Below are 24,862 nucleotides of genomic sequence, written 5' to 3'. Positions count from 1 at the left end.
TCCTTTCTCTGCAAGGGTTTAACCTTCCTATGGCGCTCTTGTTCTTGTTCATCCATGGAGGGTTTTAGTTTAACTCTTCCCTAACTCTCTTTGAACCCCGAAGGAAAAAAAAATGGCACAATCTCCATTCACTCTCCTTCTCCTGAAACGCCTTTCTCTCTCTTCCAAAATCCCCCTAAAACTCAACAACTTTTCTCCCTCTCCAATTTTCACCACCACTACATCAAAGCCCTTCTCTTCTGCTTCACCGCAGCCGGCGGTCTCCACCACTCAAGACCCACCGAAACCAACCTCTCTCTCGGCTCGCATGAGCTTCGTTTTTGACCAAATTGATCAAATTGAAAGACAGAGACAACAACAATCGGTCCAGTACGACGACACCCTCCAACGTATCCGAGCTTGGCGCCAATCAAAAAAGGAAGCTCAAGCAACCCAACAGCAATTTCAACCCAAAGAACAAAGCCCAGAATCTGGAATTGCCAAAAATGATGCCAGTACTAATGACTTTACTTTGTCTGACTCGCCCGAGTTAACCGAGTCACGAAACGGCGATGCCCTCCGGCGGATTCGTGCTTGGAGGGAATCGAAGCATGGGGAGAACAAGGAAATCTCAGAAGGTGAAACCGCTAAAAATGAGGCTAACTCCAGTGTTTTTAGTACTGACCCAGTGGCTGAGTTGGGCGAGTTGGAGAGGCAGAAGGGCAATGAGGTGGAGTTGGTGCACCCATGGCCGGAGTGGATAGAGTTGATGGAGAGATTAGTGCAGCAGAATTACTTTGATCATAAAAGGAGAGATGAGGGAAAGATGGTGGAAGAGTTGGGATTTGACTTGAGTAATGTTGTTGAGGAAGTTAAGGATAATGCTGGAATTGATTTTAAAGACTTCAGGACTGTGCAAACTGCTTGTCTTAATTTTGGGAAGGACCGGTTTGATATATTGAGGTTTGTATATTGGTTTTTTTTCTCATTTTGCGTTTGGTTTCTAATGATTGGCATCGTATTTGAATTTGAAATAGATTGGTTTAGTTAGTTTAATTTATAATTTGTTGCATAGAGATGGATTTAGTTTTCTTGCCTTGAATATATTAGGATTGAAGTTTGGTTGGAAGATTGATGGTATAAGTGATTGGATTGTGTATGGAATGCTGTTTATTATTATTAATTAATTAATTAATTTTCAACCCTGTGTTGCAAATGAATCGCAAGGAAATGCATTTGCTTTCAGATTTGATGCTGTGAATTTGGAGATCATTTAGTTTTTGTTAACCATTTTTGTTAAGAATGATTATTGATGTGTAAGTGGACCATAATGGTAGTGATTGGTTTTTATAAATAATCAAGAGGTTGATTATAATGGGAAATAGAGATAATTGCCAAATTTTGATTTGAACTTTGGCTTTCTTGTCCTTTGTTTCTTCAGAAATTGAGATATGGTGCTTGAAGTTCACAGTGGACTTTTCTAGGGTTTGGTCTTGGTAAAATGTTTACTGAATGAATTGCTGTTTAGGATTTGCTGATACTATGAGTAATTGTTGCTTATGCCAAAGATGGGGAATCACTATGAAAATTCTGTATAAAGAATGTTGCTGATTTTGTTTTTGCCCTATTGTAGTTGTTTTAGTTGTTCATTTCTTAGTTGTTTCCTGACTTCTCTGCCTTTTCTCAGGCAGTTTGTTCCCTCTGTAGCAGTCTTCTGCTTCTTTGGAGGAATTAATTAATTAAATTATCTGAGAAAAATGTTTATTCAAGGAGTTATTTGGAATATTCATTTTGATTAATGCTACTTGACTTGGCTTTGCTCAAATAGAAAGTTAATTTCAGGTCATTGTCAAGACAGGATGTCCAAAATTTGGTTGGTTTTGGATGCCCAAGTGCAGACAAAAAGGTGGTGTTCTCTGCAAAACTCTTGAGGAAACATGTTCACCTCGATGAAGGAGATGTAAGTCTTAATTTCTTTACTCTTATGTTTAGCATATCTAACAAAACTTCTGCTGTTCTTGCTTCTTTTGTTTTTGGCCCTTTAATTATTCATGTGTTTATGTTCATCTTCATATGTCAATTTTGCTTCGCTTTTTTTTTTTTTTTTTTTAAATAATTTAACAGTGACCAATTATTTGTGTATCAGGTTTGTAGTTCCTGCAGTTTGAGGAATTCCTGCGAGAGAGCATATCTTTTAACAAACAAAGAGGATGAGGCACGAACTATTGATGTTATGCGTGTCCTATTGACCTATGGTTTTCATTCTATGAATGGGTCAGTCTTCAATGAGTCTGTTATTAAACAGAAGTCTGTAAAGAATGTTGTTCGTAAGTTGCTTCATGAGGTTGTAAAGTTGAGTGCTGTTCCTATAGACCCAAATCTTCCCCCTCCAGTGATAAAGAAGCCTCCACCAAAAGTGAAGCAACCTCCACCTCCTCCGAAGAAACGAGTTGGGCGTGATGACATTGAGATGAAAAAGGGGGATTGGCTTTGTCCCAAGTATGTGAGCTCTGTAAGAGTTATAAGTTTCACGTGGAATTCTTTCTGGAGACTTTGTAATCTTTGCAACAATATTGATTGAGATGCATCCTGTCCATATCATGGAATGTTGTTGTAGTTGTACAAAAGCATGTTCTGAGCTTTATTTATGATGCTTCATGTTAAACTTAAAACTTAAACATATTTTAATCTCTAAACTCTGAAATCATCGGATGTTGGTCTCAGGTGCGATTTCATGAATTTTGCAAAGAATACAGTCTGTCTACAGTGTGATGCTAAGCGGCCAAAGAGACAGCTGCTTCCTGGGGAATGGGAATGCCCCGAGTAAGTTAATTTTTTGTCCCTTGCATATTCTGCTTAGGTTTTAATGTAAAATCACTTGATTCGAAGTTCATTTACTGTATATGATTTGTTCTGTTTAAATCCTAGATTTAGCTTTTCACAATTTGGTTCGACACATGTGCTAGCTTCATGAGTGTAAATGCCGGAGGTTTCCATTATCAACTGTTTACTAAAAGGAAAACTTGTGCTAGAAAATATGATTGCAACTATTGATCTGGACATTTTTCATGTCTGGTTTATTTTATTTTTTGTGTATCTTTTTCTTTCCTTCTCTCTTTTCTTGCAAAAAATGAAAAAAGAGTGTGGTGGGTTGGGTTGGGTTGGTTATGAGCATTTATAATAAGTTGATAGGCTTGATTTATTGACTTTATGTTCTCAGTGATCCTCTTCTAAACGAGGATTATGACTCCTACTTCTTATCAAGTATAAACTCTAGAATGCATCTCTTCCTCTGTACTAGTTTAATATGTTGAACTGTTTGCTTCTTGTTGTTATGTGCTATGGCAGGTGCAATTTCTTAAATTATAGGAGAAATATGGCATGTTTTCATTGTGATTGCAAGCGTCCACCTGATGCTTTTATGGAGAGTAAAGTACAAGAAATGCAACCTGGTCCAAGAACAAGGTTGGAGAAGGTTGCCCACCGACCAGAGGTCTCTAATGCCTGGAATTTTGACTTTGATGATGATGAATCAGACGGGGCAGATGTTGCTGCCTTTGAGTATGCAGATTCTCCAGTAATGAGTGAAGCTTCTCCTTTGGACAACCAGACCCATGGAGGGAAGTTTAGAGGGCTTGAAGATGATTTTGATACAGCTGGCCGAGCCTCAAGGGTTCATGAAAGAAAGTATTCAGACATAGATAGCAGCAAACATGGAATGGGTTTTGATGATTTCGATGATGAAGATGACATTGACAGTTATGAGATAGACACTCAGCGAAATAATCCAAGGCGGAAAGCTTCTTACTCTGACAAGGAGGTGTTTTCTGAACCAGAAGATATCAAGGGCTCTAATAATAGTTCTCCTGCTCGTCGAGGGACAAGGTTTCCTTCTCATAGTAACTCATCTAAGCACATGCATAAAAATGTAGCTTTATCAGGTTCTGAAGATGATGAGCTAGATTTTGATTCCGATGAAGAGCTTTCAGTTCATCCTAAATGGAAATCGAGTCATGTAGCTGACTCAAAGCATAGAGGTAGAGGTGCATCAAAGGACTTAAGCTTTGGCTCAGACGAAGACCTTGATTTGGATTCCGATGGTGATGACGGTTTTGGCAATTTTAGACCTAAAGGGAGGAGACAGGAGAAACGGAGTTACGGTCGAGGCAATTTTCAGAGAGGAGGAAGTTCCGATTTTGAAGGTGGTTCCGTCTCTGATTTAGAAGGTCCACATTCCAGGAGAAATGGGTCAAGAGGGAGTAAAACAGGATCTGGCAGAAGAGGAAACAATGTTCGCGACCCTGGTGATTATAACTTCAGGAAAGATTCACGATCTTGGTCCAACACCAAGATGGATGATGGAAGGAAATATCCCGGTGATCATTTCGATAAATCATATCGAGGGTCTCGAGGTGATAAAGGGAGGCTTCGAGGGGATGACTATAGCAGGCAGAGAAAGAATAACAACATGCAGAAATTCAAGGGTCCTAGGCAATATGGAGTATTTGAAAATAGGCGCCGTGGAAGGTCTCATGAATATAGTATAGGCAGTGATGATCCTAGTGAATTTAGAAACAGTAGGCGTGTTATTGAAAGATAAGCTCAAAGCTGTGACAATTTTTCCTTTTCTCTTTCCATAGCAATCCCCATAAAAATTGTATTTTTATGCTTTTAATTTAATCAAAAAATATTTATATTTGTCGAACTGTCTATGTATAATTGTTAAAAAATATTTATTTCATAACCATGTAAATATTATTGATCAAATACCACATAAACAAGCTAAGTTAATAGTGTTAAAAGCTAGACTAAGATTATATACAATTTGAAAAGTTCAAATATGCTGCAAATTTATATTTTTTGTTTAGGTACTAACAGGTACATATGGGTTTCCTCCTCTTCACCATTGGAGGTATTAATTGGACTGAAATCAATGCTATATATGCCTTAACCCATGTGAACTTCTCAAAATCTTTCAGAATCCACATGTCAATAACATGGGGGTTACCATAGTCATAATGATTCAGCCAAAGCTCTTGCCTTAATTCTGTCAGGTTGAGTGCTTCAGGGTTCCTTTTTGACACATGGAGGGGCCTGGCAGGTTCCAGAGCTTCTCAACTTCCAAATCGAATGACATGTTTTGTTCATCTTCACCATCAATCTTCCAATGCAGTAGTGATCCATTAACCAATACTGGAATCCCATCCATGTGATGATATGAGGGCACTGTTCTTCCAAGATCCTCCACGCAGAACACGAGCAGCAATCGAATTGTTCGTGCCATAGTTACTTATGGTTAAGATCTCACACCCAATCTCCAAATTGTCGATGTTTTCGAAATTGGTATTGCGATAGAAACATCGAACAACCAGGTACTCAGGCAACCGAAACCAACAGTACGTGGGGACCTGAACTGAGGTCGGAGCCCTTAGGCAGCTGAGCTCCATGAATTCTTGCTTGCTTGGGTTGCGATCATAGATGTGGTTTTCTAGTGACAACACATATAAGATTGCGGTGACAAGGCAGAATGGAGATAGATTTGCAGCAACAACTCAGGTGAAGTAGCTGATTCTTCAACCCTCATGATCAGGTATACAAAAAAGAAGGTTCTCGTCTACTTCGGCAATTCCTTTTGACACACACCTGAACCTGCAAAGAGCCTTTCTAGGTAGTCGTGAAAATATGTCCAACATAATTTCAAATAGTAGCTTATCATCAGGTTTCATCACCTTCTCTGTTACTTTTTCTGAAACTGCCATCTCCATTCCCCTTCCTTCTATCACTTGAATTGATTCTTCCCTTGTCCCTTTTTTCTTTTCCTGTTGCCGATCAGCTCCTGATTAATCAGTTCACTCACAACTTGTTCTCTTTTACCTATTTTGGAGAGTTTTTGAAGTTTTATCCAAGTTGCTATCATATCCAAGTTTCATCTTGTACTCATTTAATTTGTTCAATTTAATGTTTAATATAATTGGTGACTAGCAGACGTGAGAATGCCGCGTCACAATCCAAACCAAGATGGTGATGTGAATGCCCCATCACCCTCACATGCTGAAAGAGTACTGCCACATTAGCAATTTGAGCTATTGCTTACCACAATAATATTGTGTGTCACATCAACATTACATCGATACTAATATCGTTATTTTTAACAATCAAATTGAATGATATTAAAAAAAGAAATTAAATTAAAATAATTTTTAAAATTAAAAAATTAAATTGTTTTAATTTTGAATATACAAAAATTAAATTGAAAAAAAAAATAAATATAGAGATTTGGTAAGTATTTTGATAAAAAATAATACTATTAAAATTACATTGAAACTGCATTACAATCAATGCATTATACCATGTAAAATAATAATAATAGCATGGATGGAGTTTTGGAATCTTGATTTAAAAAAATTCAATAAATGTCACAAATTAAATTGATTGAAACCATTGAAATTTCAGTCTATAAGATATGTTCATATCTTTATTTCTTAATGTCATTGATTCATGATAAGGATTTTCCTTGGCATTTCATTGGGAAAATGAGGTTACTAATTCCTATTAGTAGATTAGACAAGGTTCAAGCCATTAACAATTTTGGCATCATATAGTACATAATGTTATTCCATTTGCAATTATGCCAAGTTGAGGGGGAAAAAAAACCAAAGCAGATATTTGCTAAAATTTCAATAATAATTAATTCACCCATGATTATCATAGACACTAAATCCATTTATAAATCATGAATCTTATTGACTTAACTTTGAAAGACATAAAGAGAATTTTTCAAAGAAAAAAGTCATAAAAATTGAGATGGCAATGGGTACTATGGAAATGGATATCAAGCACTATTCAACCTAATTAAGTACGATTAATGTATTTAATAAATGAGTTTAGATATAGGACATATAGTATGTAATTTTAAAATATTTATTACTCAAATTCGATTATAAATGATGAATTTTATAATATTATTAATTTTTTATTATTTTTTAATATATGTATTACTTATAATAGATAAATTATTATTTAATTTATAAATGATTTAAGTATAAAATTTACTTTGAATTGATTAATTTAATTTTGACTAATAAATAGGTAAAAATAATTAAATTTTATTTTTATTATTAAATTCATATCGAGTCGAGTTTTGAAGTGATTGCTTACATAATAAAATGGGTTTAGGTTTTATCAAGTTTCAACAAGATATTATTGATCGAGTTCGAATAAAGCACTAATATTAGATTTTATAATCAGATTCAAGTACGAGTATCTCAAAATTAACAAATACCCTACTTAGTGTCATTTTTAATAAAAAGAGCAATTAAAATGCATTAAATAATAAATAGAATAGATTAAATAAAGAAAATTATTTGTAGAAATTGTTTAATAGGAAAATAAACTGAAGACTTACCATGGTTAACATAAATTGACCAAAGATAATATGAAATCTTTAATTTGCATAAATTAAAAATTGAAACAAAAATTAAGAGAAAAATTAAAGATAAATATTTATTAAAATATTTTAAATATTTTGGTACTAATAAAGAATGCCACCTCAGCACTGTACTCACTCACTCACTCGAGAGAGAAAGCTGGCACTTTCCTTTACCTTTAAACCTCTCTGTACCAAGAAAAAAATCTCTCACCAAAAGGAGAAAAATCAGGTAAAAGATTTTCTTGTTCCTTTGTTAATAATCTTTTCATGTTTTAATCCTCTAATGTATGAGGATGCTTTAATCAGGAGTTTTTCAGGGTTTTCTTTTTCCTTCTCTTTTGCTGCTTATTTACAGAGGAGTATGGTGTATTTGCTTAACTCTTTTTTTTTTTAGAATTTTTAATTCTTTGGTACATGAATTTTTTACGTAAATTTATGTTTTTCTTTATGAACTTTGTTGGGCATTTGATTCTTTTGCTTTGCGTATTTTCCAGATGATTTTTCTTGTTAGTTAAAACGGTTTGTGAAGATATTTTGTATATTCTTTTGTTGATGTCTTTACTTGGCTTATTGATGGCTATTTTTTTTCTTTACTCTTTGCAAATTGAGTGTTTTCTAAGATTTGGGAAATGAAAATTTTTTATCTTTATTCCATGGAACTTTATGCTTGATTCAGTTGTTGGTTCTTGTGATTTTTCTCAGAAAATTTTCTTAGTCTGTAGTTTGGCTTAGTGAAATGGTGGAAAAGGAGTGAAATTTGATTTACAATTTCATGCTTTTATGTTGTTCTGGTCTTTTAAGAGGTAAATAAACCTCATTTAAAATTGAGTGACATTGTTATGTAAATCTATTTGAAATTTAAGTGTTATATTTCTGCTTACCTATGATTTTTTTGTTAATGAATAAACAGTGTAAAATATGATCCTTTTTGTTATTCGTTGCTGGTTGCAGCAGATAATATCTCGCACATGAGAAATTGTATAAATTAGTTGAAACTGCTACTTTTAGTGCTTTCAGCTTACTGCTTCTTAAGCTCTGAATGGTACTATTCTATACCGGTTAGCATAATGTGGCAATGATAGTTGTGCAGATACTTGTGAAGTGAAGACATATAAGAAGAGAGACATGATTCTAAAGTACATACCACTAGATGAAGGAATGATGATAATGGATGAGGCGATCGTTAAGGCAAAGAAGATTATTGAAGGGTACCCTGAAACAAAGTTCAGTGGAGAAGAATACCAGAGGTTCTATGAGTATCCTTTGTTTATATAAAGGTTTACGTCATTTAAATTAGCCTTCTTCAATATCATCCTACACAGTCTTGGTTAGTGTTATTCACACAAATATGCTATCCTTCACAATGACTGTAGATGTGTTTATTTCATGTGCACTTACCATAGTTCTAACGAGAAAACAATGCAGCTTTATGAGAAATTTAGAAACAGCTTGGAAGAGAGCATCTTTTCAACGGTGAGACATTTGAGATGTCTTGAGATATAAAATCTGAAACTTTATTGAAATTCTCTCAAGAATTTATTTTGTGCTTATTCATTAATCTTAGTGGATTTCTGTCTTCCATTATTCTTTCTTTTTGAAATCTTTGCATGTGTCAGTTGTATATGCATGCACTAATTATGTCATGTTGGTTTTTCTTTAGTTTGTTCTGTTGCGTACTGAAGTCATCTATGACATGTTGATTGTTTGAGAAGTAAAATAACTATAATGTAACAAGGTGATCTCTCCCAATACTAATTAAAATTTTAGTTCTTATATTAGCTGTCTCCAGACTTGTTTATGTGGTGCTTTTATTCCCCATTATGTACCTCTTCTGTTAAACTGCTTGGGAAGCTGTAGAACCTCAATGTGGATATGCACAGAACTGCAGACAGATGCTAAATGAAGTGTGTATTTATGCTTTTTCTTTTCCTTTTTGCTCTCAGATACTGCCAACCTTAATCAATAAACAAGGTGCAAATTTGCTGAGAGAATTAGTAGTAATGTGGTCTAATTATAAGCTGATGGCAAGATGGTTATGTAGATTCTTTGAATACCTTGATCGCTTCTTTATCCCTCAACATATTGAGCTCGAGTCACTGAATGGCATCTCATTTAGTTGCTTCCGCGATCTGGTAGTTGACAATTGTTTTCTTGAGCAATTTATGTATGCTTTCTTCCATGGAAAACTTTTGGAATAACTGCTATTCTTTTTGGGTCTAATCTAAAATTTCAGGTTTTCAAGAAGTTATATTGTAGATTCATTGATGCAACATTGACTTTGGTAATCTTCATGTGCTTACTTACCCTATAAATTTAGTTATCTACTCAGTGGAATTTGGCTGAGTTCAGTTTTATATGCAGATCAATCAAGAGCGTGACGGACTACAGATTGACTGCATCCTGCTTAAGAATGTTTTAGATATCTTTGTGGAAATTAGTGACTATAGCGGAGTTAACTATTATAAAGATTTTGAGCAGATCATGCTTACAGAAATCTCTGGTTACTATTCTCGATTAGCTTCAGAATGGCTTCTGTTTGATTCATCGGCTGAATATGTTCACAAGGTGTTTTGTTGTCAAATTAAGTAACTTTCTTATATTTATTTAAATGTTATGGACAATAAATAACCAGTAAATGATTTATTATAACTTTCAAGGTGTTCTGGTGCTTGAATCGAGAGAAGCAAAGAGCCAGTCAGTACCTACATCCAGACTCAGAAGCTAAGTTAATGCAGGTATATTTGATCAATTTAACCTGAAGGTTTTTTTTTTTTTTTTTTTTTTTGTTGGCTATATCCAACTATGCCTCCAATTGATTATTGGTAAAGTTAATGTGGTTGTGCTGGAGCTTCCAGCTGTATTCTTGGTATTAAAGTAAAATCTCATGCCTAAGCATGTTTAACGATGGTGTAAGGCATGTTGACTCATCAAGCTTCACCAAGCTAAAACTCTGTGCTCTCTCTTCTGGGTTTCAATTTTTAGTATTTGGTCACTAATCTGTAGAAGGTGGATATGTTATATAAAATTTCACTAGTAGCATTATTGATGTGGAGAAATGCCAGTAACTCTATCTTCTATAATTCTACAGGTTGTCAGATATCAGTTGCTAGACCAAATTGCGAACAAATTGATGGAAAAAAAGCAAGCCGAGAATTCTGGTCTGGTAACAGATTATCAGGTGCCAATAAATATCTGAATGAGTAATCTTATTATTGTTGCCATGTCTATCCTATTATAGTGGTATTGTAATGCAAGCGAGTGCACATATTTGCTCCAGTTCCTGTTAGTGGTCTTTGGCAGACAGTCTCTTGGATCTTCTCATCGTATGGTGGGCTCACATTTTGCTAATGACACCTTATCAAACTTTTTAAATTATTTTTCTGCTTTGCCATGACGAGATTTGTTCCCCATATTTATTACAAATTTGGCTGAAATTTCATTTTACTCAAAAAAGAATAAGAAAGAGGAGAACAGAAGGAAGGAGATGAAATTTCAAGCTGACATTATTATCACATGTTTCATCAATTAAGGCATGCCAGACCAGCACCATAATTTGTCTTCCTTGTTGGTTAATTTCTCTGCACTGATAATTCTTTTGATGCATAGTGTTTATGGATTGCTTGTAGGAAATATTGTCCAAATGTGCTGGCATGACCCTTCAAGAGGGAAGTTCTTCAACATCGCCAGAAGAATGGCTGTCCAAGTTAATGGCAAGTTCAGCCCATATATGCTAAGTTTGTGTTGAGAGCATTCTCAACAGATGCTTGTACAAATTACTTTGATAAAATATAGTTACCAATAGCAGAGTTGGTGCTTCAATGTCTGTTCTTTTTTTTTTTTTTTTTTTTTTTTTTGTTTTAGGCGAAATTAAGCTTCAGCTGTTCATTAGTTGATTAGTTGAATGAAATTAAGATGCTTGTATTTTGTTTTTGTCGACGATGGAGTTACTCCTGTAGAGAATATTCATATGCTATCTGTAACAAAAACTAATGTTCTTCTTATTCAGAATTTTTAGCTGAGTGAAAAATTAAATTTTGCATTGAGAGTGTGTTACAGGGCAAGGTTTCCAATTCATCCTGATTGAAAATTTGCATATTGTTTTTCCTAATAGTTGAAATTGTGAAACTAAACTATACTGCAGTAACTGTTATTTGAATCCGGAACACAATTTGTGCAAGTCCATAGAAAACTCTAACCCGTATGTAACAGCAAACAATAACTTCAATCATGTCAAGAATAAGTAGAAAACAGAGTAAAAGTAGTTAGCCTAACTACTGGCAGGATCAGAAGTTGATTATTCAATTCATGCAGGCCAAGTATTTGCATTGGAGGAAGTATTTTGTTGTAATTAAATGCATGGCAGTTGTCAACTTAACTTTGCTCTCCCCAATCCAGTGTTCAAGGCAGGTCATAATATAGATGATGAAGAGCACAGGTACTCTCTCTTTTTTTCTCACATAATCGTATTGAATCGGTTAACCACCTCTTCTTTACATGTTATGAATCTTGGAGATTGTGGTGCTCATTGTGTGTCGAATGGGATATCATTACTTGCATGCCAAAAGATGCTGTGTCGTTCTTTAAGGCTTGAAACTCTCATCAAATAGATCTTCCAAGAAGAAAAGTGTGGAGAATGTCCTTCTTCACCATTATTTGGTCCATTTGACTCTTTCGAAACGAAATGATCTTTGATGGAAAAATTTGGAATCCTACAAATTTACTGAATATCATCAAATTGCGACTGGCATGGTGGGCCAAATCTAAGTAGCCTGACCATAACACCTCCATCACAGGTTTTATTTGTGCTCCTTCCTCTGCCTCAGCCCTCACCTCAAGGAAGCAGATTAAGTCCAAGGTTTCATGGGAGTGTCCGCCTAATGGTTGGTTCAAATTCAATACTGACGGAGCTGCTAAGGGCTGTCCAGGTCATCTTAGCATTGGAGGGGTGTTGTGAGATGAAACCGGTGCTGTTAAACTTATTTTTTCTAAAAAGGCTGGCTGGGGTGACTCCAACCTTGCAGAGGTCCTGGCAGTTAGAGAGGCCATGGTCTTGTTTGCTGCCTCTTCATGGGTGAACTCCAGCAACATCATCATTGAATCTGACTCTAAAAATGTTGTCTTGGGTATCCAATCCTAGTAAAGCCCCGTGGTGGCTACGACAACTCATCCTTCAAATCCATTCACTTAAAAACAGAGTTGCAGGTGGATGGTTGATCAGGCATATTTCAAGGTCAGGTAATGAGACTGCTGATATGCTTGCCAAATCAGGAGTTGACAGAACTCATGATCTTTTACGCCTTTACCCCTAATTGTTACAATGGCTGTTTGAGTGTGATTCGGCTGTGGTGACATCTTCTTTGCCTGCTGTTTTCTATTTCTGTGCTCTTGATGAGGGTCCTCAACGGTTGAGAATTTATGTTGAACGTTTTTCATCATGATTAGGCATGGACCACCTTAGGGAATGACTCAGACTGATTTGCAAGAGGAAGAAACATCCTCAACTGTCATGTTTCCTCTTCTTACTTTTCCCTTGCTTTTAGTTTCAGGCCTGTTTGTGATCTCATGTCGTGTTTAATGTACATGTGCTTGTCAATATCTTTGTATCGATTTAGTCACTGCTGGCCATTTTTTTGCAATGCCAGCCTTTGAGTCGGATCCTAGGCTTTCTTTGTCAGGTTCCTTCTCCTTTTGTGTAATTGGGTTCATCCCTTTTCATATAAATAAACCCTTTTTTAACTTTAAAAAAAAAAAAGTTTGATTCTTGTTTGGTTTTCTTAGAACTTGCCAAAGGTAGCCTAAAGTTAAGTAATAGTGGTTTGACTAAATTAAACATCATAGTTGAATAACACTGTTGTCAGCCAGCAGTTTTGTGGACCAGTTCTTGAATCTATAACTCCAGTAAAAGAGAAAAGTGGAATTTCCATTGAGTCAATTGCCTTCATTTCCAAGAAGGCCTAACATTCAAACAAAATCAATTGAGTTTCATTTACTTTTTTTCCATCGGTTGTAAGACTAAAACTCATGCAACTACTGAAGAGAAGTCGAAGGAAGCTGCCTACCTTGTGACCAACGTTCACTCATTTGCATTCCTTCTCAAATATAATATGTTGGTGGATATTTGTCTGTTGACCTGTAAGACTTCTATATGTACAGGCAACAAAAACTGCTGCAGGTTTTCATTGCACCAAATTTTGTTCAATTTTGAAGGTTATTTCTCTGAGTCATTGGATCTTGTGCTTCCTTTATCTTTGATTTATTATTCCATCATCCCAGGTGCATTTTCCTTTTTCCCTTCGTGTTTTCATTTTTCATTTTTCTTTTTTAATTTATCAGTTCATTACATCTTTTATTTTGGACCCATGTTCGTATATTAACTAAGCTTGATTGACTCAATCCAATTTAACACTGATTCTTTTACCCTGGAAGAATAAGTCCTCTGTTTCTATATTTAACTCCAAGAATCTTTTGAAGCTAGGAACAAGTCTGGGAAGGAATAGCGAATTATAAGCAAATTAGATCAGACAAAACAAATCCAGCACAGATAATAAACAAAGGCCAACTCAAGCAAAGCCAGGTTAGCTTTCTTATGTTTGTTTGTTTGTTTTTTTTTTTTGGATAAAAGATGTTTGACATAACATCATAGTACTTCCAAATATGATGTAGACAAGATGATTGCATGTTTGAAAGTGAAGAGACGTGAAGATAATCAGACATTTTTCACCAAAAATGGAGGGCGTTTATTAGAAGAGCTTATTACCTTCTGTAATGGCAAATCTAATCCTATCCGTCATTTCTCTGCAAAAGAGCTTCTGAGAGCAACAAACTGCTATAATACAAGCCAGATTTTTGTGGAAGGTCGTGGTTATAAGCTGTACAAAGGCTCTCTGAAGGACCGTCCAATTTTTGTGAAAAAGTATGACAATCACAGTCTATTGGGTGATTTTGCGACCAAAGATATTGCCATTGGATCACAAATGAGTGTTCACAAGAATGTTTTAAAGGTTTTAGGATGCTGCTTGGAGACCCAAATAGCAACTATAGTATATGAATTTGATGACACGAAAAGTCTCTCAACATTTATCTCCGCTACTAATGTTGAGCCTCTACCATGGAAATGCAGGTTGAAAATTGCAACAGGCGTAGCAAATGCTGTTGCATATCTCCACAATGCATTTTCTAGACCAGTTATCCATCGAGAGATTAAATGCTCAAATATCATATTGTAGCAGAACAATGTTCCCAAACTCATTGACTTTGGGCTATGTATATCTATTCCTGAAGGGCAATCACATGTAAAGGAGGCTATTAGAGGAAGAACATGGTGGGTAGCACCTGAATATTGGGATAGAGGTTATATGACAGATAAGTTTGATGTTTATTAGTTTGGAATGCTTCTAATTGAGCTTTTAAGTGGACAACAGGCAAGTTACTTAATGTTGGAGCATGAAACACTGGATCTTGGGCAGCTTTGTGTTGAAGAGCTCATCAATGCTACTGATAGTAGAATAAAAAATGAAGGAACTTATATAACAGAGCAGTTGCTGGATTTTGCAGCACTTCTCCTTAGATGCATCTCTTCTGATGAAGAAAAGAGGCCAACAATGATCGAGGTTGCCAAAGAACTCAGGCGAATTGATCAGTCTTTTCCATCACCTTGTTAGCCTAACCTCATTTGGCTATACTATTTCTCAGTAGCTGCAAAAATCTTGTATGCGGTAGTAGTATTTGTATGCATGGCTCCACAGACTCTAAGCCACTGATATATGAAACTTAGCCTGGTTGTAAGATTCTGTTGTTCTAAGATAAGAAAGACAGTGGGTTGCTCCAATGGAAATGTAAAATGTTAGAGGTTAATTATTGGAAAACTTCAAGACATTTTCCATCCATTATAAGTAAAATATTAGAGCTTAATTAATAAATTATTGTTAGCTTAATAGATGCACAGTGAGTACATTTTAGCAGAAGTTGTCTCTTGTGTTGATTTGATTTATTGTTAAAGTTTTATGTAGTGTGATGCTTCATTTGTTCATTGAAAAAAGAAGTTTTCCAACTAGTATTAAACAGTTTTTTTAATTCAAAATTAAAAAAGAATAAAAGTGAACAATTTGTTACTGCAAGTACACTTCTCTGGCAGTCCTCTTAATACATGTTCCTATCAAAGAACAATTTGTCCATTTGATGATCTTAATCTTTGTACAAATGCATCAATGGAGGAAACATGTTTTTTCACCATTTGCTTTAAGCTTGCAGCAAGCAGCTCCTTATTTCCTGGGGACAAGGAAACTCAAGTATGAAAATTAATTCTGAGTGAACCATACAACTTTGGCAAAGAGATGACATTGCATCAGTTTTTGAATCTATAATTGGAGTAAAAGGGAAAGTGGAATTTCCATTGAATCAATTTGCTTCATTTCCTACAACCAAGAGGACCTTACATTCAAACAGAATTAGAATTAATTCTAGTTTTCACATCTGTTGTAAGACTTTAAAGTCATGCAATTGCTGAAGACAAGTTCAAGGAAGCTGCCTGCCTAGCCTTTCTGTGATGGGAATTTCCTGTGACCCCAACTTTACGTCTGTCACGCCCTAGACCCGAGACATGACAGACGCCGCATACCTGCAAGGTATAATCCTACAGACATGCAAGGCTCTAAAATATATATCTTAAACTATTACTAAAAGAAACTTATATACCTGAAGAATTTAGTGATTTATAAACTATATCTGTTGACAGAATTTCCAAATATCATAATTCGACAATATTCAAAATTAAATCTCCAAAACCATAAAGCTACTAAGTCAAGATAAAAGTCTGAATACTAATTAAGATAGTACGATGTTCATAATATTTAAATAAATCCTAGATAATTTAAGTGCTACTAAATTAAACATCACTCCCCAAAGTTCCCGCGTGGTTGACCAAATCACAACCTGAAAAAATTTGAAGGAAGGGGTGAGTCCAACTACTCAGCAAGTAACTAACATCCCTTCAGCCGGATTAAGCATGCTTAAAACATTTAGGGCAAAATATCATTTACAAATGCCAAGACAAAATATTGGGTAATCTTATTTGGAATCACATACTTCAAAATTTGCGCATTCAAATAACAGAACAAATATATTCACCATATTTAACTTTTAATGGTCTCCTGTAACATGCTACGACCACACTTAACCCCTGTGGCATAGGTCAGAAATAGAACCACAATTAACCCCAGTGGCATGGGTCAGAAGAAGCAACCATTGGCTGCACTGAACAGATATCACAAATACTACTATTCTGTAACCGGTAGTGCGGTTGGGAGATCGATCTCTAATCACAGAATACATGTCGACATGGCCAACATTTAACCCCCATTGGCAGGGTCAGAGCATAGCCATACTAGGAGACAAAACAGAAATATATATTTTTAGATTACCCAAAGTTCATAAAACAGTATATCAAATTTCTCAAGCGTATCTCATACATCACAAAAGCATATTTGTTTCAGACTAAATATTTGTATTTATATTTGCGAAATCATATATGCACACATTATACAAAGTCATATATATTTCGAAATCAAATATCAGGCTTTGCATAAGCAACATTCTAAATCCAACATATAAACTCATATACATATACATTTTGCATGCTTAACCCAATTTTAATAAATCATAAGATAAAATATTATATCTCATGTACAAATTCAGATTGAAGCTAATTTTTAAGGTGTGAAAACACCGAAGGGATATCAGTCACTTACATGATCTCGTAAATTTTACTTTCAAGTAGCAAATCCGAAAATCCTCTTAGTAGCCTAGTATTTCGAGAAACACAAAAATCAGAACTAAATTTGCAAACAGATCCTACAAGGCGACTTTTCGTTGACCATCCTAAGCACTTAGGGTATGTAGCGACTCCTATTACAATTTATGAACTTTTTTTTTTTTTTGTTAATAAGGTAATATATTATTATTATTTATATTTTTGAATTAAACAAAATTTCCAATAAGGTTGAGAATTAAACTTAAATCATAAAATCAGTAAGGACTTTAAATTTCAGATAGAGAAATAATACTAATTTCACTTGTAAAAAATCATATTTGTAATTAATTTCATAAATTTTGATATTTTAATAAAATCTACTAATTTAAGAAATAAATTTATAAAATATAAAGATACATACTTCTTAACATAAAAATACAGTAGAAATCACATATCCAATATTTATGAAATTTACAATAGAATTTATCACATAATAATTAAAATCAATTTTTAAAACAAATTAAAAAAAAAAAGAAATTTTCTGTTTTCTGGAATTTCCAGAATCTGGATGGCCATTTGGCTTACTTCAAGCTCTCATATCTTTTAACCCGAATTATATCCAGTGATGAAATCAACACCAATTTAAAGTATGCATATCATACTACAAGACCAAAATTTGTTTCGATTAAAAAGACCACAAGATTCCTAAGTTTCGAAAGCCAAAATTCAAGAAATCATCACAGAAATACCCAGATTTCTGGGTTTCCAGTATCAATGAGCCTACTTTGAGGCTTTAATTCTCTTAACACAGGAAGCCTTTAACCAAGACATTGACGCCAAATTAAACATCTAATTTCGTACTTCAAAAGCCCTCAAAGAAACGACCAAAAACGTCACCGGAATATGGAGTTCCGGTGACCCAAAGTCGGGCTGTCAAAACTGTTGAAAACCAGATTTCTAATTAACTTCAAAAATTCATATATTCCTAACCATAAGGCCAAACAAGATGCTACAAAAACCATTGGAAAGATCTTTTCAAGACCTTTCCATTGGTACCCATCATGCTACCGGAAAGTCATCAGAAAAGTGCCGGATTTAAATAAAAAAAATAAGAAAATATATCTAATTTAGGGTTTTTGTACCCAAATTATGAAAATATAATTCCCAAACATACCTTAATCAGCAATCTCTTTCCCTCTCATCTGTCTTTCTTCTTCCCTGATATTAAGCCTTTCTGACTGTCTGTTGATTGAATCTGATGAATGAACTAACGTAAGTTGTTGTCTGTTCTTTTAAAACTTATAAACTACCTAACCCCACTAACTTAAATGGGATAAATAAACTGACCCTTAATCCCACTAACTTAAACGTGATAATAAAACTGACTTAATTAAACTTCTTCTTTTACTTAAAGACCCCTTCTTCTATTTTTTTAATTATTAAGACACCCAAAGTCATAATTGTAAATAAATAAAATACTAAAATAATATATACTTATTATCTTTATAAAACTATAGCTTAATAATTTTAATTTAATTTTTTTTTAATAAATACTTTGTGAGGGGTATTACAACGTCACCACTCAGTATTTTATCTCAAGTCTAAGACTACTGTTGGATATTTGTCTGTTGACCTAAAAGACTTGTATATGTGCAGGCAACAAAAACTGCTCAGCTTTTCATTGCATTAAGTCTGGTTCAATTTGCAAGACTGAGTTCTTAGATAATCTTGTGCTTCCTTTATCTTGATTTATTATTCAAACTTCCCAGGTGCACTTTTCTTCTTCCTCCTCATGGTTTCGTTTTTGTTATTCAGCTACTTATTTCTCTTTTATCAGTTCAATGCATCTTTTTTTTTTTTGTTGGACTCATGTTCTTATATTAACTAACATTGATTAACTCAATCCAAATATAATACTCATGTTTCAAAATCTCTTGTTTCCAACAACATATTCAGGGTCCAGGGTCCTTACTACTGCAGCGTCAGTGATCTGTTAGTTTTTTATTACCTTGATTGCTATGCATCAAACTGAAACATAGTTTTTTTTTTTTTTCTTTTTGGAAGTAACAAAAGAAAATAAAACTGAAATAATAGGTTATCCCATATAGAGAAGGAAATATTTTTTTAATCAATTTTCTTTTTCTTTACTATCCTGTTCGTATAATTTTTTTTTTGCTCAATATTCTGTTTGTATAATTAATATAAAGTTCCACTCTTAGGCAAGATGTTGGCATGTTTGAAAGTGAAGAGACATGAAGATAATCAGAAGTTTTTCACAAAAAATGGAGGGGCTTTATTAGAGGAGCTTATTGCCTTCTGTAATGGCAGATCTAATCCTATCCGTCATTTCTCTACAAACGAGCTTCTGAGAGCAACTAACTACTACGATGCACGCCAGATTATTGTGCACGATGCTGGTTATCGATTGTATAAAGGCTCTCTAAAGGACCGTCCAATTTTTGTGAAGAAGTATGACAACTGCCGTCTTTGGGGTGATTTAGCACCCAAAGATATTGCCATTGGATCACAAATGAGTGTTCACAAGAATGTTTTAAAGGTTATAGGATGCTGCTTGGAGACCGAATTACCAATTACAGTATATGAATTTGCTGGCACAAAAATCCTCTCCACATGTATCTCTGCTACTAATGATGAGCCACTACCATGGAAATGCAGGTTGAAAATAGCAATAGGTATAGCAAGTGCAGTTGCATATCTCCACACTGCATTTTCTAGACCAGTTATCCATCGAGATATCAAATGCTCAAGTATCATACTGGATCAGAACAATGTTCCCAAACTCATTGATTTTGGCTTATGTATATCTATTCCTGAAGGAGAATCACATGTAGAGGCGGATGTTATTGTAGGGAGAATGGGGTATCTTGCACCTGAATATGGTGTTAGAGGTTATTTAACAGAGAAGGCTGATGTTTATCAGTTTGGAATTCTTCTATTTGAGCTTTTAAGTGGACAGAAGGCAGCTTACTTTATGATGAAGCATGATATAACGGATATTGGGAAGCTTTGTTTTGGAAAGCTCAGTAATTTTATTGATAGTAGAATAAAAAATGAAAGAATTGATCAGGTGCAGCTGCTGGATTTTGCAACACTTAGCCGTAGATGCATCTCTTATGAAGAAGAAGAGAGGCCAACAATGATTGAGGTTGCCAAAGAACTCAGGCGAATTGATCAGCGTTTTCCATCACCTTCCTAAGCTATTCCCATTTGGTTGAAAGAATCTTGGAAGCTGTAGTTGTATTTGTATTCATGGCTCTCTAGACTCAAAGCAGATTTATGAAACTCAGCCTGCCAGTAAGATTCTGTTGCTTTAAGAAAGTGAGTGGGTTGCTCCACTGGGGAATGTAAATTAAGTCAAACAAATGTATGGTTGTGATTTTAGGATTTTAAGTATCAAAATTCATTAGTTGACAAATTCTTCAAAATCTGTTTGAATAGAGACACAAATTTCAACTGGAGCAACTAGAGAAACCTTCATGGTAATAAAATTTTAGATTCCTTTGTTGGAATTCTTATTTGATTGAATGAAGGTTCATTATGCAGAACAAGTGCAGATACTCAACCAAGAATATAAAGTGACTCAAATTGAGAAACAAGTCAATACACCATATACCAGCTAGCTGTATCTGTTCCTGAAGGTGAACACTATATACCAGATAATACTAGTGTGTTAAAACACTAGTCGAAGGTGGTGAGTCAACGCTTTTGCTATCTGATTTTGCGACCTGGAATAGAATTTTGAACAGAAAGTTCTAAAATCAATTTTTTAAAATTTGTGTCTAAGAGTTAGGTAATGTCTGTAGACAGAAGCCTTCAAATCTGTGCCTGTTTTTTTATTGGAAGTCTCAACTCTCACGTGTATGACTTTGACAATTTCAATCAAAGCATTGCACTTCTTCTCATATATGGAGAAGTTCTGCTGATATCCTGGAATGACTTGTATCTATATCTGCTGCACCCTGCAAGTTTCCTCCCTCCAATTCTTCTGCAATTTCTAGACTTGAGTTTCGAGTTGAGCATTTACAGATTCCGGTTCATGCCCCCATAGAGGTTTCTAATATTTCTGCAGGTACCATTTCATGCCCCAATCCAATTTAACACTGATTTCTTTTTCCTGAAAGAAGAACTCCTCCGTTTCTATATATTTAAGCTGATCTAATCTAATTACTCTGTATTTATGATATTAACCTTTTGAATTAAGTCTCTAGATTCTTAAATAGCCTTATCAAGAATCTTTTGAAGCTTGGAACAAGTCTTGCAAAGAATAGTGAATTATAAGAAAATTAACTCAGACAAAATATATCTTGCAATGGCAACTCAAGCAAAATCTTCACATAGGATGTTCATTCACTGCATGTATGGTTCAAAAGAGTGGTTCACGGTTTTAATAGTTTTAATATGTAAAAGGAAGCATTCTTTCTTCTTCTGCTTTCTCATGAAAAGTTATATACTGTATAACCTTTTCCTCATGCATCTTCTTCTGGTGAAATGTTGCTATAAACATGAAATTACGGCTCTTCCATATTCAAGTCAACATCACTAGATAAAGACCAGAGACAATCAACTAAGCGTAATCTTCTTGAACACATTTTCTTGTTAGTATGTTTCATTCAAACAAAAGTCATGTAGTTTCATTTTCTTGTTTTCACATCTGTTGTGAGACCAAAAGTCATGCATTTACTGAAGACAAGCCAAGTGTGATGGGTATTTCCTGTGACCCAACTTTTACATTTTTGTTGATAAGCCAAGTGTGAAATTACATCAATCATGGCTACTGCCAATAGCTCTTGGACAGCCATGAGAGCTCCCTTTTCTCACATTCACATGTAAACCTTATATCCCCTCTATAGCTCCCCTTTCCCTTCATGTTTGTATATGTGCAGGCAACAAAAACTGCTACAGGTTTTCCTTGCATCAAATTTGGTTCAATTTGCAAGACTGACTTCTTGGATCTTGTGCTTCCTTTTATCTTGATTTATTTTTGAAAATTCTCAGTTACATATCTCTTTTACCATCCTGTTTGTATAATTGATATAAAGTTCTACTTTTAGGCAAGATGTTTGCATGTTTCAATGTGAAGAGATATGAAGATAATCAGACATTTTTCATAAAAAATGGAGGGCGTTTATTAGAAGAGCTTATTACCTTCTGTAATGGCAAATCTAATCCTATCCGCCATTTCTCTGCAAAAGAGCTTCTGATAGCAACAAACAACTATGATCCACGCCAGATTTTTGTGGAAGATTTTGGTTATCAGTTGTACAAAGGCTCTCTAAATGACCGTCTGATTTTTGTTAAGAAGTACGGCTATTTATGGGGTTCTGAAGACAATGCTTACAAAGATATTGCTATTGGATCACAAATGAGTGTTCACAAGAATGTTTTAAAGGTTACAGGATGCTGCTTGGAGACCGAAATACCAACTACAGTATATGAATTTGCTGGCACAAAAATCCTTTCCACGTGTATTTCTACCACTAATGTTGAGCCACTACGATGGAAATGCAGGTTGAAAATTGCAATAGGTATAGCAAATGCAATTGCATATCTCCACAATGCATTTTCTAGACCAGTTATCCATCGAGATATTAATTGCTCAAACATCATTTTGGATCAGAACAATGTTCCCAAACTCATCGACTTTGGACTGAGTGTATCTATTCCTGAAGGGAAATCAGACATAGAGGATCCCCTTACACGGAGAACATTGGATGTTGCACCTGAATATTGTGTTAGAGGTTATATAACAGAGAAGGTTGATGTATTTCAGTTTGGATTGCTTCTAATTGAGCTTTTAAGTGGATACCAGACAGTTTTGTATACTGCGACGCGTTGTAGTGATCAGAAGCATGTTGAAATGCTCGTTAATGGTGTCGACAGTAGAATAAAAAATGAAGGAATTGATATGAAGCAGTTGCAGGATTTTGCAACACTTATCCTTAGATGCACCTCTTATGATGAAGAACAGAGGCCAACAATGATTGAGGTTGCCAAAGAACTCAGGCGAATTGATCAGTCTTTTCCATCACCTTGTTAGCCTAGCCCCATGTAGCTATATTATTACTCAGTAGCTGAAAAAATCTTGAAAGCTGTAGTTGTATTTGTATGCATAGGTCCCCAGCCTCTAAGCCATTATTTATGAACCTTCACCTGCCTGTAAGATTATGCTGTTTTAAGAAAGTCAGTGAGTTGCTCCACTAGGGAAATGTAAATTAAGTCAAACAAAAGTATGGTTGTGATTTTAGCATTTTACTATCAAAATTCATTAGTTTACTAGTTCTCTTAAATCTGTTTGATTTAGAGATAACAATTTCAGCTGAAGCAGCTAGAGAAGACTGTTATGGTAATAAAATTCTGCATTCCCTTGTTGGAACTCTCATCTGGTTGAAAGAAGGATATGGCAAGGTTCATTATGCAGAACATTTGCAGATATTCAACCAAGAAAATAAAGTAACTCAAATTGAGAAATAATTCATTGCATTCTTAAGGCCCCTGGTCCATCACAAATAGAAAATAAACTCAAATTGGCAATCTTCCGGGCTTCATCAAAGGCTCAGTTTAGTTGTTTAGCTTGTTCTAGTTGAAGGCATAGACTTGATATAAATCTGATTGCTTACAATTATTAAATTGCTGATACATAAATTAAATTTAGAAACAAAGATCTTAAATTCAAAGCTCAATATCAATCACCTTCATTTGATTTTTAAAATTTGTGTCTAAGAGTTTGGCATTGATTACACACATTGCCTCGTGTAATGGTAAATGTACTCCTATTCGCACTTTCTCTGCTGAGGAGCAGAGCAAAGCAACAGATGGTTGCAATGTTGAACAAGAGATTTCCAGGCATGTTCATTTATTGTTCACAAGAATGTTCGAAAACTCATTGGATGCTGCTTAGAGACTCAAAACACAGATCTTGTTTATGAATTTGGTCGAGAAATGTATATGTGAAGTTCATGAGGGGCAGCCTGAGCCATTAACATGGAAATCTAGAATAAGAATCGCAATGGATGTTGCTATTGCAGTTGCATATCTCCATACTGCTCTATCCAGACCCATTATTCACCGAGGTCTTTCACTGATATTAATGGTATTGGATTCAAATTATGTTGCTAAGCTTAGTGAGTTCTCGTTCTCCATAGCCTTATTCCAGAGGGCAAATCCCATGTAGAAGATGCTATCTCAGGGATAACAGGGTATATGGCGGCAGAAGTTTGGGAAGGTTAAAAAATAAATGAAAAAGCTGATGTTTATAGTTTTGGCAGACTCTTGTTTGAGCTTTTGACTGGAACAAACAATGCTTCTCAATATTATGCTGCAGAGGATGCCATTGTAGAAGAATTTGTGCAGTCCTATGTTGAAAGCAATCGGTTAATTGAAATTGTGGATCAAAATATTTCAAGTGAAGGAATCAGTCGTGATGAATTGGTAGCTTTTGCAAACATAGCACCTAGTTGCACCAAGGAAAATCCAGAAGACCATCCAACGATAACTGATGTTGCAAAACAGCTAAGGCAACTTCATAAAGCTTCTCCATGTATTTCAGCTATTTACTTCACTTCTATCAGTTTAATATATACGTCTTATATTTCTTTGGACTCATGTTCTTACATTAACTAACTTTGATTATTCAATTTCAATTTAAAACTGGTGTTCATATATCCATTCCATTGGATTCAATAAAA

At 34.9% G+C, this 24,862-nt stretch overlaps 4 protein-coding genes, 2 long non-coding RNA genes and 2 pseudogenes across 8 annotated transcripts; 6 read left to right on the top strand and 2 right to left on the bottom strand.

Moving 5' to 3' along the window:
• Positions 1 to 28: 28 nt before the first annotated feature.
• Positions 29 to 4,685, top strand: LOC148763019 (zinc finger (Ran-binding) family protein). Its single transcript, XM_088806276.1, has 5 exons — positions 29 to 942; positions 1,822 to 1,939; positions 2,126 to 2,478; positions 2,704 to 2,802; positions 3,328 to 4,685. The coding sequence occupies exons 1-5, from the start codon at positions 113 to 115 to the stop codon at positions 4,577 to 4,579; spliced, it is 2,652 nt and encodes an 883-aa protein (XP_088662402.1). The 5' UTR covers positions 29 to 112; the 3' UTR covers positions 4,580 to 4,685.
• An 81-nt stretch (positions 4,686 to 4,766) lies between these two features.
• Positions 4,767 to 5,901, bottom strand: LOC148763018 (uncharacterized). Its single transcript, XR_016026284.1, has 2 exons — positions 5,709 to 5,901; positions 4,767 to 5,628 (listed from the first exon to the last, which is right to left on the bottom strand). It is a non-coding gene; the product is annotated as an uncharacterized LOC148763018 (long non-coding RNA).
• Positions 5,902 to 7,520: 1,619 nt separating this feature from the next.
• Positions 7,521 to 11,447, top strand: LOC18600361 (cullin-1-like). 2 transcript variants are annotated; one of them, XM_088806212.1, is made up of 9 exons: positions 7,521 to 7,637; positions 8,499 to 8,664; positions 8,782 to 8,881; positions 9,352 to 9,540; positions 9,642 to 9,689; positions 9,770 to 9,973; positions 10,066 to 10,143; positions 10,497 to 10,586; positions 11,035 to 11,447. In XM_088806212.1, exons 2-9 carry the CDS (start codon positions 8,534 to 8,536, stop codon positions 11,140 to 11,142), a joined length of 948 nt encoding a protein of 315 aa, XP_088662338.1. In that variant the 5' UTR covers positions 7,521 to 7,637; positions 8,499 to 8,533; the 3' UTR covers positions 11,143 to 11,447. The 2 variants fall into 2 exon arrangements, with proteins under 2 accessions (XP_088662338.1, XP_007030802.2); XM_007030740.3 differs by having other exon boundaries at positions 7,548 to 7,637; positions 8,491 to 8,664.
• A 2,395-nt stretch (positions 11,448 to 13,842) lies between these two features.
• LOC18600360 (non-functional pseudokinase ZED1-like) lies at positions 13,843 to 15,313 on the top strand (annotated as a pseudogene). The gene is made up of 2 exons (XR_016026418.1): positions 13,843 to 13,982; positions 14,072 to 15,313. The product of XR_016026418.1 is annotated as a non-functional pseudokinase ZED1-like (transcript).
• Positions 15,314 to 16,206: 893 nt separating this feature from the next.
• Positions 16,207 to 18,719, bottom strand: LOC18587694 (uncharacterized). Its single transcript, XR_016026465.1, has 3 exons — positions 18,331 to 18,719; positions 17,155 to 17,208; positions 16,207 to 16,339 (listed from the first exon to the last, which is right to left on the bottom strand). It is a non-coding gene; the product is annotated as an uncharacterized LOC18587694 (long non-coding RNA).
• Positions 18,720 to 18,760: 41 nt separating this feature from the next.
• Positions 18,761 to 20,592, top strand: LOC18600358 (serine/threonine-protein kinase ZRK1-like). Its single transcript, XM_007030736.3, has 2 exons — positions 18,761 to 18,925; positions 19,376 to 20,592. The coding sequence occupies exon 2, from the start codon at positions 19,381 to 19,383 to the stop codon at positions 20,371 to 20,373; it is 993 nt and encodes a 330-aa protein (XP_007030798.3). The 5' UTR covers positions 18,761 to 18,925; positions 19,376 to 19,380; the 3' UTR covers positions 20,374 to 20,592.
• A 150-nt stretch (positions 20,593 to 20,742) lies between these two features.
• On the top strand, positions 20,743 to 23,464 carry LOC18600357 (non-functional pseudokinase ZED1-like). The gene is made up of 2 exons (XM_088806862.1): positions 20,743 to 21,246; positions 22,229 to 23,464. Exon 2 carries the CDS (start codon positions 22,234 to 22,236, stop codon positions 23,212 to 23,214), a length of 981 nt encoding a protein of 326 aa, XP_088662988.1. The 5' UTR covers positions 20,743 to 21,246; positions 22,229 to 22,233; the 3' UTR covers positions 23,215 to 23,464.
• Positions 23,316 to 24,797, top strand: LOC108662048 (wall-associated receptor kinase-like 4; annotated as a pseudogene).
• Positions 24,798 to 24,862: the final 65 nt, after the last annotated feature.

Source organism: Theobroma cacao, chromosome 5 (genome assembly GCF_053813885.1).
Source record: "Theobroma cacao isolate CCN51 chromosome 5, ASM5381388v1, whole genome shotgun sequence".
NCBI lineage: Eukaryota > Viridiplantae > Streptophyta > Magnoliopsida > Malvales > Malvaceae > Theobroma > Theobroma cacao.
The sequence above is the reverse complement of the archived record's forward strand: the minus strand, read 5'-3'. Positions and strand labels throughout refer to the sequence as shown.

Bases quoted from the DNA above. Each gene is read 5' to 3' on its own strand.
- LOC18600357 (XM_088806862.1), top strand. From the start codon at position 22,234: ATGTTTGCATGTTTCAATGTGAAGAGATATGAAGATAATCAGACATTT.
- LOC148763019 (XM_088806276.1), top strand. From the start codon at position 113: ATGGCACAATCTCCATTCACTCTCCTTCTCCTGAAACGCCTTTCTCTC. The intron at 1,940-2,125 runs GTAAGTCTTAAT...TTTGTGTATCAG, and splicing joins TTCACCTCGATGAAGGAGAT to GTTTGTAGTTCCTGCAGTTT. The intron at 2,479-2,703 runs GTATGTGAGCTC...TGTTGGTCTCAG, and splicing joins GGGGATTGGCTTTGTCCCAA to GTGCGATTTCATGAATTTTG.
- LOC18600361 (XM_088806212.1), top strand. From the start codon at position 8,534: ATGATTCTAAAGTACATACCACTAGATGAAGGAATGATGATAATGGAT. The intron at 8,882-9,351 runs GTGAGACATTTG...TTTTGCTCTCAG, and splicing joins AAGAGAGCATCTTTTCAACG to ATACTGCCAACCTTAATCAA. The intron at 9,974-10,065 runs GTGTTTTGTTGT...ATAACTTTCAAG, and splicing joins CGGCTGAATATGTTCACAAG to GTGTTCTGGTGCTTGAATCG.
- LOC18600358 (XM_007030736.3), top strand. From the start codon at position 19,381: ATGTTGGCATGTTTGAAAGTGAAGAGACATGAAGATAATCAGAAGTTT.